This window comes from Kryptolebias marmoratus, linkage group LG15 (genome assembly GCF_001649575.2).
Source record: "Kryptolebias marmoratus isolate JLee-2015 linkage group LG15, ASM164957v2, whole genome shotgun sequence".
NCBI lineage: Eukaryota > Metazoa > Chordata > Actinopteri > Cyprinodontiformes > Rivulidae > Kryptolebias > Kryptolebias marmoratus.
In genome coordinates this window covers 23,209,711-23,230,003 of record NC_051444.1, presented here as the reverse complement: position 1 = coordinate 23,230,003, position 20,293 = coordinate 23,209,711, and the positions used below count along the sequence as shown (strand labels likewise).

General features: G+C 39.8%; 1 protein-coding gene and 1 long non-coding RNA gene across 4 annotated transcripts in view; both read right to left on the bottom strand.

Annotated features, from left to right (window-relative positions):
• LOC119617733 overlaps nucleotides 1-20,293 on the bottom strand; it is a 70,709-nt gene that overhangs the window by 32,403 nt on the left and 18,013 nt on the right. The gene's annotated exons all lie outside the window — the stretch shown is intronic.
• Nucleotides 14,878-17,505, bottom strand: LOC108234759 (piggyBac transposable element-derived protein 3-like). 3 transcript variants are annotated; one of them, XM_037980003.1, is made up of 3 exons: nucleotides 16,843-17,505; nucleotides 16,033-16,731; nucleotides 14,878-15,939 (listed from the first exon to the last, which is right to left on the bottom strand). In XM_037980003.1, exons 2-3 carry the CDS (start codon nucleotides 16,614-16,616, stop codon nucleotides 15,114-15,116), a joined length of 1,410 nt encoding a protein of 469 aa, XP_037835931.1. In that variant the 5' UTR covers nucleotides 16,617-16,731; nucleotides 16,843-17,505; the 3' UTR covers nucleotides 14,878-15,113. The 3 variants fall into 3 exon arrangements, with proteins under 3 accessions (XP_037835931.1, XP_024861276.1, XP_017269681.1); XM_025005508.2 differs by having other exon boundaries at nucleotides 17,253-17,505; XM_017414192.3 differs by having other exon boundaries at nucleotides 16,033-17,505.

The window sequence follows — 20,293 nt, the reverse complement described above, 5'->3', positions numbered from 1 at the left end:
CGTCAGGTAATCAGCCTCCCCAGAACTCCTCTTGTGTACGTTGTGCTCCTGAGTTTAGTTATTAAAGCTCCTGATGCTCACGCTGCTCCTGCCTCCTTCCTACCTCTGCATCTGGGTCCACCTTCATCAAATCCCCATCCTATGACAACCTGACACACATGGATTTCTACTGATTCAGAAATTAAGCTAATAGAGCAGAAATGATCATACTTGCTTAGTGGTACGATTACTGCCGTACCACTCTGTGTGTCCCTTATCTCCTTTGATCACAGGAACACTTAATAACTAGTATATAAAATAAAAGATGATACTTTTTTTTAACCACATCAGACCATGCCTACATGTATTTATTATTACACAGAGTTCTGTATTCGCACACATTACATAATTTTCTTATATTAACGCTGGTGCTTGTTATTAAAAGTTCAGTTAAAAAGCTTCTTAAAATAGTATCTTACCAGTATATATTTTAACTGATAAACACAATGCAAAGCCATCTGTTTATGACAAATGTAACTCTTATTGTTTTCAATTATGTGGCAAACTCTGAGCTTCAAATTAATAATGCACTTTTTGGACCTAATCACTAACTCAAGTCATAAAAACACAACATTATGCTTTAATTTGAGGACATCAAACTGACACAACTGGTTAAACTGGAAGTTAACATTTATTATATTGGAAAGAGAAACATATTTGTTTTTATTGTTGCTGCTGCTTGGGGCATAGTTTGATTATTGCTTGTATTTTTAATGCCATGTAACATTTTTTGTTCGTTTCTCGCTTTCTTAAACAGGTCTCTCTTAAAAAAGAGCTTTTTAATCTCAGTGAGACTTTCACCTAGTTAAATTAAAGTTAGAGTTGTTCATTATTGCATCTTTTAATTACCCAGATTTAAAAGAGGAGAAGCAGAGGAGATGAAAAGAGTAATAGAGATGCAATAAAATGTTTTTTTTAAGTGCAATCACATAATCACATCACATTTTTTTAAATTTATTTTTACACAAGACACTGCAGGACTTTCTCTTCTCATCTGTCAGGTTTTTGTAGAAGCTTTACAATTTGAAACTTTGCATTTATACAGCCAACTTACTGAATTTTATAAATAATTTTCAGTCTTTATTAAAAATAAACAACTAAATAATCAGGTTTTAGATCAATATCACATTTGCTTGTTAAAATTCTACATTTTAAGTGATTCTTGATGTTTCTGTCACGACAGAGTGGTCGGCTCAAACCCAGCTGCAGGCAGACACGGAGGAACTCAAAGTAAAATTAATTTGTTAACAAAAAGGAAAACAAAGGCTGGCGTGGCAGCAACAAAAAACATAACAAAACTTGCAACAATCCAGGGTAGCAAAAACACGACGGGGTGAGACAAAAGGAAAAAAACAGACATCACACAAGAGTGAAACAATGAACCAGCAAGTGTGGAAAATGACTGAGGGTAACGAGGAAGTGGAAACAGGTGAGTGATTACTAACGAGGGAACAGGTGTGGATGGTGATGCAGGCTGACAGAACTACTGAGGGAGAGAGAGTGATCGCACAAGGAACACAAGACTCATACTAAACACAGGAGAAATAAACCAAACACAGGGAACAAAAGAAACATGAAACAATAAACCCAAGACCCCCGAATCCTGACAGTTTCTGTCCACTGTACCAAGTTGCATGGAAGTCATGTGGGTTATTCTTGTGTTATTTTGTGAAACAAACAGCCAAAAGAGCAATGATGGAATCATTTCACTTCAGCTTTTTTGGGCAAATAAAAACAAATAAATGATTTTTAATAGCAATCAAAGACAGTCACTGTGCCGTAACCCACAGCTTGACCCTTTGCCACCCCAGGTGACTTTTAACAAGTTTGAAAGTTTAGTAAAATCTGATGCGACACATTTTAACTCAAATGCAAGCAGCTGAGCAACTATACTGCTCCCAGATATCAGGAAGTGTCCCTTTAATAATTCCTTCACAAATTAATTCAAGCATCACAACCAGATGAACACAAGCACATATGTAAATGCAAATAAACTATTATTATTAAACTAATTTAGTAGAATGATGATTTAAAACATGCAAGTAATTCCTATAAAAAAGAAACACGTGGTTGTCTTTGTGATAATTAATCACTTTATTTGTGATAACTAATCACTTTTGTGCAAAGGAAACATGTTTGCTAAAAGGATTTTCAAGACGTATCAACGGGAAATCACCTTTGAAAGGCATCCTCAAGTTTTTTCAGTATGTTTCAGATAATGCATTCATCCTTTGAAACTGTGTGCACCTCTAAAAACAGTTGGAGGTGCTTGATGTCAAGGATAGAGATGCATTTAAAGAAGAGGAGTGTTTAAAGTGATCATGAGTCATTATCACAGAAGACGCAATGATTTCCCTTCATTACCATGTTGTTGTTGATGATGTTTTTATTTCCTCCCACTTGTGCCGTGTCATTGGTTGAACTCTGTACGCTCTCATGGAACACGTTACAAAATGATCTTTTTGCACTTTACAGTCTATAATGTCGGCCATTTCTCAAAGGCCTGGAAGCATTAAAGGTAAAGCTTTGGCTCAGTTCAGTGGTAATGGACGCGGTTGTCACAATAAAATAATACAGTTGCAAATGTGACACTTGTAACATTAACAAGCCCTCAATACCATTTAGTCTAGGAGTGTTTTCAGTTCCGTTTAGTTTTATTATCCAGCAGCAAATTACAACAAATCGCCTCATGCGAAGAGACGGAGGAAGCTAAAAAGTTAGTTTAATTAAATTCAGTTCAATTTTAAACCCATTAAATTGATGCCCTCTTCAGTTCCCTTTTAACTCAAATCAGTCCAATTCATGTCTTTTCTAGTTACTGCAAGCCATTTCAGTGAGGTGTTTATACATTGCATACATTTTGAAGTAGTGTTGGTCAACCAATGGATTGCTTTGATTTTGTCCCCCACTGTTAATATCCAGGTTTCTGCAGAGAGAACTAATAAAAACCTACAGCAGGAATAAATTCAGTAAAAGTAGCCATTTGTGTTGACCAGCGGAGGAGTCAGAGGAGAGAAATTAGAGACAAATAGCAAAGGACCATGTCAGGAATACCTGCTAAAAGAATTTTAAAAATCACAAAATTGCAGAAAAAAAGGCTGTGAAATCCTAGAAAATGTTTCCGCATAACTAAAAGGATGGTTCATGGTCACACATTTCGGCTCAAATTAGGATATTTATGAAAAAGAAAAGTTTTAGTGAGTCTCCTGAGCTCAAACTGGTTCCACAAGGAAGGAGCCCTTTACCTGAAGACTCCATCCCTTCCCACCCATCATCAGACCTCACAGTCTGTAGACCACAGTTTGTGCAGCTCATGCAGGTGGATTGTGTGCTCCTTTTGTAAGCAAGCTCTCAAACTAAAACACTTCTGAACCACTCGTAACTTCATCTAATCCAAGAATGAAAAAGGAAATTGTGACCCAGTGTGACTTACGAGAAAACAGCATCAATTATTCATTTTTCTCTTTATATGAGGGTTTCAGTTTATCAGCTGTTTGCATGTTTATTTTGTTTACATGAAGTGAATTCAGTGATCTGTTTTTACTTGATAACTCATTCTCTTTATTCTCTTCATATGGCCATGCTGTCTGGCTGTCTTCTTTCTTCCCTTCTCCCCCCTTTCTCTCAAAAGATAATACAAAAAGCATAAAATAAACATCTCAAATGTAGTTTTTTTTTCTCTTCCTGTAGTCCTTCTTCAGATTTAAAGAGTGATTTTACAGCACATTGTCTACTGAAAGAAAACCAAACTTTAAACTTATTTATTGTGTCCTTTACCTTTTTAAAATAAGACAAGACCACATATGGTATTTTCTTGTGAGCCCAAGCATCAAACTGATAACTGGAGCAAAGATATTGTGTCTTCCCCACCCAGAGGCCAAATGATGGCTTGTTCTGTGGCTTGAATGGAGTTGTTTGCACACCCGCATAAACTCTTTAAACCAAAGACTCAGAGAAGACACCAAGTCATCAATTCAATCCGAGCAGGTTTGAGTGGCCTCTGCAGGAAGTCTGCCTCGAGCGCTCGCAGCCTTGTTCATCCTGTTGTGTGTGTGTTTGCCCTGCTGACACTGCTTGTGTTGGGTCTGCACAGAGTTTGGCCAGAATGGGAAATTAGTTTGAGAAAACTGGAGGGAAAGAACGCCCGCTGTGCTGGTTGAAAGTCCTGCAGAGACACGACCCCACGCTGAGACTGGCCTCAGACTGACGTTGAAGAACAGCGAGGTAGCGCTGTTGTTGTCTACGGTATCCAGTATGAACAGTGGGACTGCGAAGCAAAGAAAACAGGAAAGCTCTGCCACCAAGGTGAGGCTGGAGATTGACGATATTGCCAAGAATGCCAAGGAACATCCAGTTACTGTTTTGGTTGGATTGTTTGTTTATGGTGAAATGACCCAGAATTATCCGGTTCGCAGCCATAGAAAGTCTTGTTCAAATGCTCTGAAATGTTAAGGAAATGAGCTGGGAACACAGAAACACTCTGGAACAAAACGAGATTAGTCTATTCCATAATTCTTTGCAGCTATATCTTATGCAGGTCTTATGCCTTATGCAGTCTTACTAACCAGGCTTCAGAGCGTGTTGATTTTGTGAGATGAGGCTCTTTAGCCTCTTCCACAAATCACTTTCAAGCCCTGCCTGAGATGTCTTCTCCCTGCATTTTAATTGTGGATGAAATAAGGGCTTGAAAGTTGACCCAGTGCCGATCCACTTCTAAGCTGGCGAGGGAGGTGGTCACAGGGCCGAGTCGACAAGTGCGCATGAAATGGGTGCAGCCTACAGAGTCCTTGCTTTTAGCCGACAGAGTTCCTGTCATTCTGCTGGTGTTTTAAAAATGTATATTTCTCCTGCTTAAGCGCATATTGTCACAGAATGTTGTTGGCTCTGGTGGTTCATGTTAAGCGACTAAAAACGGCTTAAAACGACTAAGCGAAAGACTCATCTTTGCGGCCATATCACTGAACTATCATGTAAGGGGAATATGATTGATTGCTTGAATAAAGATCTGTGCATCATAATTTCTCAAAATGGTTGCCAAGTTGTCGCAGACATCACAAACCCTTCTTAATTTAGTTGCTGTAAATTATAAAGCTGTATTTCGACACCTGCTCTCCTTATTTCTGAAGCTGCAGACCTGAATGTACGAGTCTAAAAACCATATCAGTGATCAATGATAATTATTTAAAAAGCTGCTACAAATCTGCTTGTCTTCATTTCAAAAGTGTCATCCAGGAGATTAAACCATAAACATGGGGGTGGCTACCAAGGTGGGTACAAAATGGACAACAAAATAACATGCATGTTATGTTATGTTGTGTGCTGTGCACACAAAAACAGGCCATGGCTTTTAAGAACTGGTAGCTTGAAAACACTCAGAATTCAGTGAGACTGCAGGTCAGAGAAGAAGTGACCTGTTTTCTACATAAGGAAGTAACAATTAGCAGGCCTGTTGGCTTCAAAATGACTGAAAGCATTTGTTGTATTTACACTTTGTCACACATGATTTTCCAGACTTCTTACACGGTAGGCGGCCAAGGAATACTTGTGTAAAGAAAGTTGAGAAAAAAGGCTGCAAATATTTCTGATTCCACGTGTAATCTCAGTAGAGCTGAACCTTGGATGCTTAAAAACTAGCAGCTAATTTTATTTTCAGCAGCGCCATGCAAGGGATGTCCAAAAGGACGATGTATGTTGTGTTTTACAAGCGTTCGAGTTCAGCGACACCCCAGTTCATCTAAATCTCAAAGTTAACCTTGAGTCAATCCGAGCAGTTTGGAGTATTTTTGAGTATTTTTGTACAAGCTCGTGCAGCACTCTCAACTCTACATTTTCTTTTTTTTTTTTTGTAAAAAAGCGATTTCAGAGAATTCATAAATACAAATTTGGGCTGAAATAAAGCGTGGTTAAAACTTTAAGTATGCAGCCGAGTGTGGAAACAAAGCAAGCCAAGCATAATGCCGTCTTAATGATATCATTACACCCCTTATTTGCTTTCAGATCTGTTTGTCTGAGCAAAAAAGAAACAACAGGGAGGGGTGGGGGGATAAGCTATTAACCCATTCTGTCTGAAAAACTGAGTTCTGCCTCAGTGAATCTGAGGAAGCATGTATTTAGTGACCTGGAAATTCCTTAAAAGTTCACAATCTAAAACTCTCTCCAGTACAGCCAATAGAAAACTTAGGCTTATTGGTTCGGCAGCCCAAAATGGTGCATTGTATCCAAACTACATACGTTATTGAAAGGTGTTGGTGCTTCAGAGTTTCATCTGCAGTTTAGTCGATAAGTAATAAAGTGACGCCTCTCCTATAGAAGCACATAATCACAAGCCTGTTTCCTGGTCCATATCCATTACCTGCTACTAACGTGACAAAGGTTTCACATAGAGCTTCGGTGCTTTACGCAGTGCCATTAATTCTGCAGCCTGATTTTTTTTTCTGCTATTGTCAGAGGGTGTGTGTGTGCGTGTGTGTGTGTGTGTGTTTGAACAGTGCTGTTGTATTCTCCGTGTTTGCTCATTTAGGAACAAACATTTGCACAAGCTCGCTGCTGCTGCCTCAAACAAGCTCTCCTAGGAAGTGTTATTAATAGGATAATTAAGCAGATGGTAATGAGCTGGATTATGCCTAATTATGACAAGATTTGTTTTGGCATTTTGTCTTGCGAGGAGCCAGTGAAGTGGTAAAGTCTACCTTGTATTTCATTATAGCTGATGTTTATGCACCTGAGTGCTCGGGGGGCGGGCATCCGGGTGCCAGGTGGCGGCGGGGTGGGTGGGGTGGGATCAGCGAGGTGGCGCGAGTGCACATAGCAGCGGGAGGGGTGGGGACAATGCTACGATGTGGAGGCCTCTCTAACTGGACAGTTGGCTCGGTTACAAGCTTTGACCCCTGAGGTGCTGCCAGCGCAGGCCGAGTGCTAAACAGAACCCGGGCTTCCCTTCTGGGTCATGTTTGAGACTACGAGGAGGATTTTTATTAGTAAGACACACCGGTGGCCTAAATTAAAAAACAACTCATGTTCTGTGCAATTTAAAGGTCTGAGAAGTTTCACTTCACTGCAAACTGCAACAACAACAGCTTTTATTTTACTGAAACTTTCAGAACATAATCATTGGACGTACATCTACAACTGATTAACTTTTGGAGACACCATAATTCAAGATGGCCACCACAGCTAATTGACCTTAGCAAACACAGAAATGGCTACGATTCTGTAATTTTTACAGATATTGAACTAAAACTCTTGGTGATATGAGATGAAAATGATCCACAACACATACTCTAAACACAAACAAATTATAAAATGTCATTTTTAACATTTGACCAGAACAGTTACAGTATAACTCCGTTCTCAACATAAGAAGGTCTTAGTTTAACATACTGGCATGAAATGCATTCCTTCATGGAATGCTAGGCCCTAGTTTTGCAAAGATTTTATGACAGAGTTGTCATAAACACCCAGAATAACCCTTGTAATCATTTCAAAAGTGGTTATTCTCATTACTTTACAGAATTATAAAGGTTACTGGATGGTTACAATGATGATTATTTTAAACATCTACACTAACAACACGCTGTCTTTTGCTGGTGAGAAAAAGTCGAAGAGCGTAATAGCCATCCTTTAATTCTGAGGATGAGTCAAATCATCTTGAGGCCAAGCTCACCTATTCCCAGGCTGCTAAACTGGGATGACATCATGGTCAGGGGGTATTACAGAGTGTGGACCACAGCTTAGCGCAAATCATATACGATAAACAACATAAATCCAAATCTCTGGGATGGATTTTCTTGTTCCAAAACACCAGCAGCGTGGCGTCAGACTGACAGTCCAGTCAGTCATCCTCAATAATATTCAGTAAAAACTGAACTTAATACCCCCTTAAAGTGTTTAAGATCGCCGAGACCACTCATGAAACTGTGGTTGTGAGGGGAAAAATGAGTCCTTATGCATATGCATTTACAGCCCGGATACCACTTCCTCACACACACACACACACACACCACTCCTGTACATTCAGCAACTGTGCATGGCTTCTATTAAAGCACCCCTGCAGCTCTTGATAAGAAAGCTAAGTCTGGGATTTAGAGCTTTAGCTTATCGTCATCTTTATGAAGCTCTCTGCAAAGTGCAGTAAGCATGCACCAGAAATCTGCATAGAATTTGGAGAGTGGGGGGTGGGGAGGGGGGAATTCAGATTGGAGGTAGGTTGTTATTGCTGGGGGAGAATAGTGACAATAAATACATTAATCTCAAAACCCGTCTGTTTGGAAACAGGTGGATTTACATTCCTCAGAAACCAAATCTTTTTACGGTGGGTAAAACCTGGCCTGCTGCTGGGGTGTTTATGAACTAGTGAGTATTGTGTGTGTGTGTGTGTCACAGAAAGACAATACTGCTTCTTACTTCACACAATACACCGTTAATTCCTCAACTCACACTCAGGCGAAAAGAGCCCAGTGCTGAAAAAAAAGGCACTTTTCATTTACTCCGGAGGAAAAAAAAAGAAAAAAGAAAAGATGAGATTATGGAGAAAGCTCATTTCCTGCTAAACTTGGACTCTGGTTTCCCAAATAAAATTGCTTTTATTCTTCACAACATGTGTTCGCAGAGATTAGGGCCCTGTAATCTTGCAAAGGCTTAATAAGACTCAGTATGCCGAGTGGAAGCTAAAACAAAATGTGGAACGAGCCTCGCTCAGCTCAGTTCTACCCAATGACTTTAATCCTGTTTATTAAATTATAAAGAACCTTAAAGGATAAAGATAAAGAATACTGAGTCATGGATTTAAATGATTCAAGGTTTTTTTTTATGTCATTTGATAGCACCGGATCATGTTTAAAGATGGCAGAATGCTATGGCTGTGACAGACTTTATTTTATTTTTTCCTTCTTTTTTTTTTACAAATGAAGCTTCTTCTCCTCCTAACAGAGCCTTGCATGAAGCAGGGACTCTCATTGGCTCTGATTGGTGGGTATTAAAGTATAAAATGTTTTCCCAGATACTGCTAATCCTGAGTGCCACTGATCCCTGTGACAACTTTCAAACAAATTTAATTCAGAGTATGAGCTGTGACGCTTGCTCTTACTGCAACAGGAAGGAGCGCAGATTTGTAATAATATTTGGAAAAAATATACAAGTTGTAGCTGCAAAAAAATACATTTCTACAAAAATGCAGCGAGAAAGCTGAGTGCCGAAGAAGCTAAAAAACTGAGTTGTTAAAGCTAAAAAAAGCCAAATGCTAAACACAAGATAAAGCCAAAAGTAGTAAAACAGTAACTAAAAGTAGCAAAAGGATAACTAAAACATAAATATAGCAAAAGGCTACATAAAAGTAAAATGTTAGCAAAAAGCAGGAAAAATAGCTAAAAGCTAAATGTATTAAAAAAAATAAACCAACTACAAGCTAAAAGAAGCTAAATGGTAGCTAAAAGTTAAATATAACAAAAGGCTATGTAAAAGCAGTAAAATGTTAACTAAAAGCAGGATAGATAGCTAAAAGCTAAAAACAGCAAAAGGTAACAAAATGCTAAGCTAGTAGCTAAAAGTATCAAAATGCTAGCTAAAAGCTAAAAGTAGCATAAGAAGACAACATTAGAGCAAGTACGCTGAAGTAGATTTTAAAGAAAAACACAGTTTTGAAGGAAATGAAGAGTTCTCAATTTATTTCTATGAAAAAAAGCTTAAAAGCTACAAAAACCAAAAGTCACCATACCCATCTCCTGAATGAGCTGAACCTTTTGATGCACGAAGGGCTAAGGATGCAAAAGTAGTTAGACTGAAAACAAACATATGGAAAAACAAAAAAGTCATGAAAAACACCAGTGTGAATGTCGTACAGTTCAAACAATCATTTTACAAATAATACAAATGCAAACAAGCAGATTAGCTTTAAACTGTAAGAGGTCATGGCCAAAACAGGGAGTCATGTGGACGTGTGAACTCGTCACTAAGAAGTTCTACTCAGATATTTGGCTAAGAGGATTGGGGGGTGACTAATCCAAATCGAAAGACATACCATGTGAATTATTACATTCTGAGACAGATTATTCTACCCCGAGATTAAGGGCTGATGCCAGCTGAAGCTGCTCATTTTCTGCGTGTTGAGGAATGAAAAGTTCACATTTGGAAAATCAGCCTTTCTGAGTCGTTTGAGGATTTGAGGCCATTACATGTAAACTGATTGCTGCGATACTTCTAATATCTTAGCATTCCCTTTTTTTTCTGCACTCAGACACACAACCACAGCACCCACTGCTTCCCTCTGCATGGCTCCCGTTGAGAAACACAATCTTTTCTCATTTTTCATGAAATACTATATGAGTTGCTAATTATTATAATGTCGAAAACCAGATTCAGTCGCTCTGAACAATTTGTTGGTTATCTAAAAAATTACAAATTTTATTCCAGTTAGATTTTAAGTAGCACCATCTTCTTGTCCAGAAATATTTAAATGTTGCTCAAAATGGACCAAATTGTGACGATTAATTGCCAGACAGACCAGTAATCGGCAACATGGAGGCAACATCCTTCTCTTATGTGGCATTTCTGGTTGTGAATTGAAGCTCTTTGTCGCTTTTGTCACTGATTTAAAAAAAAACAACTTGTGCTTTAAGATCAGTTTCATGACAACAGACCGATCAGCGTTAAACACAGTTAACAAATCTCTGAGCAAATTTAGAAACGAGGCAATAATATGTGTGCATGGTGAGCAAAGCCTTGAAAGACGTGCCTTAATTTCTGTGCTCCAGAAGGATTTCCTTGTGTTAAGTAGATGAGGGCGTCATCATGTGTTTAATAAAAGCTCCATGTCATCTAAATCTTTTCTGGCTACTGTCCATTTATTTCCGTCTGCCTGAACAGTCTAGGAATATTTCCAGTAGTCATGTTTCTCAGACATGTCCTTGAGTTTTCGTTTTAGATGTTGGTTCTTACTTCTTATTGGAGGGAACTGCAGCTGATCTCTCCTCTGTTTTTATACCAGTCTCTGTGGTCTGAAGCAGTTTATTTTTTTTTGTTGTTGCCTCAGATTTTTGTATATCTTACAGTCAGGGCCCTGCAACCCCATAGTAATCACTCTAAAATTACCAAAAATAATACATCTTATTACCTCCACCAATGAGGTTACTCAAAAAGTTAGAAACGGATTTTCATGAAATCTTCAGGAACATCAAAAATGGTACAAGGAACAAGTCAATAGATTTTAGTGGTGATCCGGTCAAAGGTCAAGGTCACAGATCAGCCAGTGCTCTAACTCTGCAGCTGTATAACAGGAAAATTAAACTCCTCAGCTGGACACCTCATGGGACAGGGGTGATCACCTCTGATTTCCTGGTCATGGGGTCACAGGTCAACATCCCAGTTGACCTAGTTCTCTAACTCTGCAACACTGTAATGTAGGAATGTCAAACTGCACAGATGGACACCTCAGGGGTCAAAGATGATGCCTGTTGATTTCAAGGTTCATGGGATCAAAGGTCAAGGTCACAGGTAACCCCTTTGTCCGCCAAGGAAGTTCTGTTTCTGGTTGTGTCCGTTGGTTTGTTTGTCTGGCTGTTAGCAAAGATCAGGTAAAAACTAAATGTTGAGGAAATGTTGGGATTGTCACAAAAAACAACAGATTAAATTTTGATGCTGATCCAGATTAAGATCCGGATCGCACTATTTTGTGATCACACTGTGGCCTTGGTGGAGGTTTGCGCTCTCTGAGCATTTCTAGTTTATTGTATCTTGTCTAATATTGTAATACTATATGTGTGTATGAATTGGAAGTTATTCTATCTGTAGCACGTTTTTGAAATGTTACCGGTGACCCAAACGTAGCTGTAGCTGCCGCTATCCAAGAACATTTTGAGTCAGGACATACATACGAGGTGATACTGGACATGCTCAGGACTAATCAGGAAATTTCAGGTGCAAAAGCTAAACGGCTCCATCGTCCAATCAGTGACTACTCATGTTTCCCACCGGTACCAACCTTTTCCAGTAGGTAGGTTAATGTCATTGTGTTTAGTGGTTTGTTGATGTGGTTTGCACTTCAGGACCACCATATCACTGGTATGTTTTTTACCCTTCATAATTTGCTAAATACGCCATCCAATCTCCTGGTAACATATTAACTCGAAGCCTTAAAGGTGTCATTTTTTTCATTCAGGTCAAACAAAGCAGCATATGGTCATCTCCTGAGCCTCTAACACGACCGTTTAATTCCCCTCTGGATAAACCAAATAATGTTTTGCGTGAATCAAAGGTTTAAGCTCCTCTTCTCCGCCTCTGTACAGTTCAGATGGGATTTCTTTTTCTTTTCTGTCTGACAGCATCATTCGTAGATGAACGATGTGGCGCAGGAAAAGAGCAACAGAGAGGCTGCAAGCCAAAGAGGGTATATTTGTCTCTTTGAGAGGGAAGAAATCTCCGGGATGATTTACTTTGTCTCTAGACAAGTGAAGCTGTCAGAACAACACACAGGCGGGTGGTGTGTTCTCACCAAATGGTTTGATATCTGCCGTCCGGAGTTATAAACGTGTCATTCGCAGCTCGATCCTGTGCTCTTTGTTCCCAGTCAGCCCCTTGTCAGCAGCATCCTACGACGTGGAGGAGAGCGCCTACAGACGTGCAGCCTGCCCGCGAGCGATTAGCTGCTGAGAAGATTTATTCTAGCTGGAGAGTGTGAGGTCCTCTGGGTTCATACGGACCTAAATCTAGCCTTTGTCTACTTGATGGCAGGTCAGCTTATCACTCTGTTCGTATCTGTTCATTTAAATTTAAGGCATAATCTCACTTTTATAAACTCTGGTTTAGGCGTATGCAGACACGCAGAGGCTTTCTGCTATAAAGGGGCACACACTGGTTAACAGGGCAATCCTTTTTCCTGTTCTCATTTAAAGGCTGACACAGGTAATTCAACAAGACTGAGATAAAAAAAAAAAAAAAACGAGCAGGTTTTTTGAAAATACCAAGGAGTAATTGGTAAAATAGTTGGACTTGAATAGGACAACTGGACGAATGAAAGTTTATTCGAATGCAGTGTATCTCACTGGGCTGCGACTATTAGCGACTAGTTGGAGACACAAAACTGCGTGGAAATACCTAGACTTTCGCCCGGCACATTTGCGCAGCACGATTAGGGACAACTTTGTGAAGAGATTAAAAAACACAAGCTGTTGAAAAGTGGTGTTTGACTTCCGGCACGTGTCGAAGAAGTGGTGTTGACGGAGGATGACGGTTGCCTGTCAGGATTCACAGCTTCTGTTCGGCCTGTAAAAAGTCAGTGTACGCAGAATAGGCAGCATTTGTGTCAGTACAGCCTGAATGAAATAGGTTAAAAACAACCCATTGTTTTTAGATCGCCTGCCTTCCCTTGAGGCAGGCCACAAATAGGTAGACTTCCTCATGTTGTAAAGTAGCAAACAGCCGAATGTTTTATTCAAATATAATCGACCACCTTCCTTGTTTTGACGGTTTTAACACCGGCTGTTAGGAAAATAAGTGCGCGTTTCAAAGATACTGTTCTATTGCAGCTTATCTTGTCATCGCAGGGCTGTTTCCGTGAAAGCATCTGTACCACGCCTCTTCTGCCGCCAGCGTGCCCATCTACACTCCTTCTCCCAAACTCCTCCTTGCCTTCAAACGCTCGGCTTCTCCTTCTAATTCTCCTCTCGCTCCACCTTCTCCTTGTCCTAAATGGAAAACAACGCATTTGGATAGGCTACACTACAAACCGCTTCATCGAGGATGTGGTGCTTCGGTGGAAAGAGAAGCTCAACTTCCCGAAAACATCTCGGGGACAGATTTTGTCACAGGCATAGTTCAGTGCCACAGCTGCGCCTAATCATTTCAATAACGATAGCAAGCAATTTCAAGGGTAAATATCTGCAGGGTGTATAGATATTTTTCCAAACAGAATTTGCATTTTGGCAGCTACAGCAGGTCTAACAATAGCTGTTTATATACAGTATATACACCCTCTTTACAAGATACACTCACACTCCTAATATCTTGCACAGAATTGTTTTCTAAGTGATCGGTTACAGTTTTAGTGTATCTGTTTCTGTAAGGGAAACTCCAACATGCATATCTTAATTTATTGGTGTGTGTGTGTGTGTGTGTGCGTGGGTGTGTGTGTGATTCAAGGTTTCTGTACAGGATGATCAGTTTTGACATCATGCTTGTTTGATCACTGACAGGCCAAATGCAAACAAAGTCCTTTGAATGCAAAAATGAGCAGGGTAAAAAAAGGTGCTTGTTGGCCACCTATTTGCATAGATAGCAGATGACAGATGGGTTCTAGTATTTTCTTTTTTCGTTCTTTCTTTTTCCACACAAACAGCTACTAAATACAGCGGGATGTAGCTGACACTGTTACAGGAGCAGAAGGGGAGTACAGAAAATAAACATTTCACTGCCACACGCTCGCACAGCGAGAAGACCAGGCTCTCGGGCCCGCTGTGAAGTGTAGCGTCTCTTTCTGTTAGCTGGGGTCCTGCGTGCTCTGCGAACACCAGCAGCCGTGTCAGCCATTGTTGTTACCAGTTCGACTTTCAGCTTGTTTTGGTTTCTGTAGCTCTTACAGAAGTTGGTCAGTCTTTACACAAGTTCTCCTAATCTCAGCTAGCTGACACAACGGCTCTCCAACAGGAGGGGGGTTTATGTGTGTTTGTACACTCTTATAGGATTCTGTGTCCATGATTTCAAAAAAAGCAAGTCCTGCGCAGACTATGTTATAGGAAAAAAACAGGCTCCCATATCCTCCTGAGACCCAGAGAAAAAAAAGTTTTTGAATTTCAATTTTTTTTACACTACATGACTCTTTGGTGTGAAAAAACATCACTACAATTGAAAAAATTTCAAAACATGTTTTTATTTATTTTTTAGAGTATGTCCTTTGGAGAGGACATCGGGACTCTCTTGTGGCAAATATGAACACATTTCGAGGCATACATTTACCTCTGAACTCTGACAATCTTTAGTGCTGTAAATTTCAAATGGCTACACCATTCAAGCCAGTGGTTCAGATTTCCAGGGACCTCATTCAGCTTATCAAAAGCAAGCTGATTAGTGTAGTTTAATCAGGTGTGTTAGTTCTGTTTTGGTTTGTGGTAGTCCATAAAGCAGTTCTTCTTCTTTGAGATGCAGAGGTACATGTTGCATTTGATGCACTTTATGTAGGTTTTTCCAGTGCACCCTTCTGCTCTGCACCTGGAACTATTAGGATTGTCCATCATCTGTGGCAAATGGACAGCTCCATACTTTCTCACTTCCTTATCTGGCTGGGGCCTCCTTCTCTTCTGTGATGGAACGTACTCCTCATCATTCGACGCATCAGATTCAATTGGATTAGGTTGGCCTGACTGCCCCTGGGCAATCAGTTCCTCACCTAAGAGCAGTTTGAAGTCATGGTATTGGAGAGTTTTCTTCATAGGTCGTGCCAAAGCTTGGCTGTCTTCCTTATACTGTAACCAGGAGTTGGTGATAGCCAGATCGAAGAAGTGTAGGATTGTGCGTACAGTCCACTTCCTTGTGCGGTTAGCCATTCTATAAAAACTAAGCATTCTATCACACATATCAACCCCACCCATGTTGGTGTTGTACTCTGCCACCACTGCAGGTCTGGACACTTGAACATGCCTTTTGTCTTTCAGTGACCATCTGGTCCGGGTATCCTGGGGCTCTATTCCATGCACTGTTGATGCCATGAGTACAGGTTTATTGTCAACCCATTTTGTCACAGCCAGCTCAGGATGTTTCCTTGTCACCATTACAGAGGAGCCTCTTCCTTGTTTCAACAACTCTTTATCAGATGTAATGTTACAATCCTTTGGGAGTCTATTTTTCATCAATGTTCCACTTGCAGGCAGACCCATTTCTAGCAATTTATCCAGTAGTTTTATTGAGGTGAAATACCTAGACAGACAGACACAAACACAAAAAATAAAAAATAAGTGTCATTTGTTTACAGAGAATCATCATCAACAGCACCACAATTGACGTTTATACCTGTCAAAGTACAGGTGAGTTCCCCTGGGAATGGACTCAGTCAACCGAAGAACTGCATTTGCTCCTATTCCAAGTCCTGTGTCTCTGCCGACAAAGGTGTTTTTTCCTTGGTAGACTTCAAAATCCAATACAATTCCAGTTGGAGTAGCGAGAACAAACACCTTCAATCCGGTTGGATTTGGCTTGCCAGGAACGAATTGACGGACTGGACATCGACCAGTAAAGGGAATCATTTGTTCATCAATGGAAACATTTCCTGGCCTGGGTAGGTTTAGGCAACCTTGTTGCACCTTCTTCAAAAGTGGACTGACTCTCCAAAGCATATTGAGCTTCCTCTCTTCTTCAGTTACATCAAGATCATTAGTGATTTTCAAAGAACATCTGATCTTGAAAAAGCGATCCCTTGTCATCGACTCAGCAACTATTGGCACTCTTGTTTTTTTGGCCCAATACATTTTGATTTTTGGGTAACCAAGGCATGCCATGTACACTGAGACTCCAAACCAGGTCTTAATCTCCTCAGGTGTTGTATTCAGACTTGAGCCTGACACCTGAATCTGTCTCTGGTTTGTGCAAAAGGACATGTCCTCAAAAACTTTGTTGTCAATGTACTGCTCAAAGTATTTTGATGGTGGCCAGTCTACACGGTTTGGGGCAGTACAGACAACCTCTCCGGAGTCTTCCAGCACAGGCAGGAATCTTAAGAGACAGACAAATACATTAAATAATTATGTCCTCTAAAAGTGATAGTTCATCCAAAAAAATACTCTTATCTGTCTAAGCTTATCTACTCTTGTCTCAGAAGCCTACGTGTTAGTTTTGGTCCAAAGTGGGCGACGGGCCCGTGCATCCTCAACTTCACTCTCCTCTTCCTCACTTGATGCCTCATCCTCTGAACTCCCGACCTCAAAATCACCGTCAATCTGTCCCTCTTGGTCCTCCTCATCTGACAAATCTATGTCTGAGTCTCCATCAATAATCCTGTTTAGGATTTTCTCTGCCTCAGTCAGTGAGCTGATTTCTATTAAAACAGGTTAAAAAAATAAAAAGCAAATCCTGATGTCCTCTATGGAGGACACACATAAACAGGTTATGTTTTATCCCAACAAATAATTAAACTGCTCTGAAAATCCACCTAACTATTCCTTAGATGTTCATTTACTAGAAGCAATCTGAATATTAAACTCACAAAGCTCATAATTAGAAAATAATATACTTACCTTTCTTCTTTCGATAAAATGTGCTCACAGGGATGGCAGCCATTGTGAAGAATCAGAAAGAAAATTCCAGAAAAGCCCCACCCCCACACATGTCATATCATTGGAAAGCCCAGGATGTCCTCTCTAAGGACCAACAGGATTTAACACAGTGGCATGTATAGTTTCAGAGTTATGAACAAAAAACCTATGTACTCCACAGAGGACAAAAATGCATTGCTGGGTCTCAGGAGGATATGGTTGAGATATACAGTCTGAACCAAAAATAAGTAAATAAAGGCACTATCTGGATTCGTGAAGGAAATAGCAGAAGCCTTTTATTGAAAGAGAACTGCAGAAATAAACATGTTGTAGCTACAAACCAACTATTTAACTCTAACTGGGGCAGTGAGTCATTTCTTATTCCAGAAAACACTTTCTGTGATTTTAGAAAGGTCAAAACCCGGGCTACATTAACATAACAAAACAGTGTGTTGGCTGCATGATGATTGTAATTACAATACATGTTGAAGGCCTGCTTAGAGAACACCTGTTAGAAACCACTGAAAATTATTCTAAATTAATTCAGATTCTGCAGCCTTAAAACAAATACAATGTTGTGAGGTTGTGATCAAATGGACGCAATGAACAGAATAAAAGACTTTATTACAAAATAAAACAAGAAGCCAACAGGGTGCCAATGAACTGAAGCAGCCTTAATACTATTCTGTTGCGTTTCAGTCACCATTTTTGTCCATCGTCACTCCCTGTGGCTTTTAAAAGAAAACATGCAAATTACACATCAAAATGTGCAGCTCAGTTGGAAATAACATGTTATGATTTTCCGCAAAGTTTGCAAACAATTGCGAGAACATTGCACAAACAGTTTAAAAAAAAAACTTCAGGCACACTTTCACAGTAGAAGTTCACAGAGATTTGGACTTAGCATGGCAGCTTTACCATTTATTTTTACCAGTTTATTCAGTTCATACATCAAAAATGTAAGCATTTCTTCTCAGCTCAGATTATGACAAACTTATTATTGCGATTTTGGGCAGCATCTGTGTTGGCACCCTTCAAATTGTCTTCAGTTTTTCTTTAGTTTTCATCTAATTTGCCATTTGAACCAGAGTCTGATGAGCTGTATTCCCTCCGCTGATGGCTCTGCCCAATACTTTGTGTGATAGGCCTCTGATGTTACTTGGTTTAATCATGGTGCCTGCCTGTGCTGTGTAATTACCAGGAGCAGCATGGTGTCCACAAGGTGAACGCCGCATGGAGCGGTGGCCGGCAGCCAGGCGTGGGATTTGCCCGTGGCCCTCTCTCTGTTTCATCCCAAAGTCTTTGTTTATGTAAAAACAGTAGTGAGCCTTTTACCCCTAGATTAGTCCATGCTGGGAGGATAAAGATACGCACACACAGCCTGGGAACGGGCTTCGGGCCAGTACCAGCTCAGTCCAGGGATAAAGAGATTGAGGCACAGAAAAGAGGCTTGACTGCGAAGCATCTACACTTTGCCACAAGGTTTGCCACTTGTTTGTTTTCAGTTTGACAGTTGTCAAAGGAAAGCCCAGGAGCTGCGAAGGATTTATTATTTGCAAGATGAACGGCAGGAAGTGACGCACAAAAATAATACGATTAGCCGATCCGAGACATGTGGGGAGAAGTTGGACCATCAGGTTCCTATTGTGAAAAAAAAAGTAGTTAAAGAGACATTTCCCTGTTTCATTTGTGTGTTTAACTTTTTCTTTTGTACTATACTCTCAGGAAACTGCACGTTTACACATTCAGTTACTGTGTAAGGTAGAGGGTTAAAAAAGTGACATGAAATCAACAACAGCAGCCAGTTCAAAGTTCTTCTGGTAGATTTTTTTTTCTTTAACATCTCTGTTTTTTGATCTCTCTCCCCAGCAGCCAAACTCGTACTGGTTTTATACAGACTTGGCAAAACCTGAACTTCATTAAACTATACCATGAGAAAACAGGTCAAACCAAACAACAAAATCTAAACAAAGAAACAGGAATAAGATTATTAATCCAATTTACAAACTCATCTCCACAACTAAATGGTCTGCAAAACACAACATTTAATACAGGGGAACTCTGGCTGTAGCCTCTAGGGACAAACAATGGTGAGTATAAAAAAAACAGACAAATAATTTACCATAAATGTTCCTTGTAACAAAAGAAACAATCATATTTATCTAATGGTATAGTGTTAGCTTTAAGAAAGAAACATGCATGGATGTCAACCGCAACATAATGCTGCCACAAACAAACCCGGGATAGTAAGTGAAGCAAAGTTATGACAGCAATGTTTAAATTAAAGCATTATGACCAACTATAGAAAGAAAAAATAAATTAGAAATATATTTAAGGGACAAGTGCTAAATAAACACAGCCTTTGACCACTTTGTCACATTCTGCAATAATTAAAAACTGAAAGTTTATCACAGTCATCAAAAAAAATTTAATTTCAGCTTTTTATATCTGTTACATATTATCAAATGAGCCACCTGTGCATTCACAAAGATATTCTTTAGGATTCATATCTGTAGTGTTGAGCTCAGAGGTGTTATTCTTAAATATTACAATGTTTGTTTTCTTAAGGGAGCTCATTCAGCACCCCGGACAGCACCAAGAGTTAAAAGGATCACTTCCTGTTTAAATCCTAGTTACTAATACTGTAAATAGTAAACAAAACCAAACTGATACAGCTTCTTTTACCCTAATGATGAATGAGATCATGTTGTCAATGAGTGTTCAGCTCAAACCTGCGTCATAGGCATATATCTTATTTTTCCTGAGAACAATCAATATTCTTAAAATTTAGGGGTTTTCCTGTCCACTTGGTCAAAGTTTATTCATCCACCATTTGATCAGACACTTGTGAGGGAAAAGCCATGGCTCTCTTTTAAATACCACACTCTAATCAGCTAATTAACTCAAACCACCTGCAAAGGCCTTTAAATGGTCTTTCAGTCTAGTTCTATAGGCTACACAATCATGGGGAAGACTGCTGACTTGACAGTTGTCCAAAAGACGACCATCGACACCTTGCACAA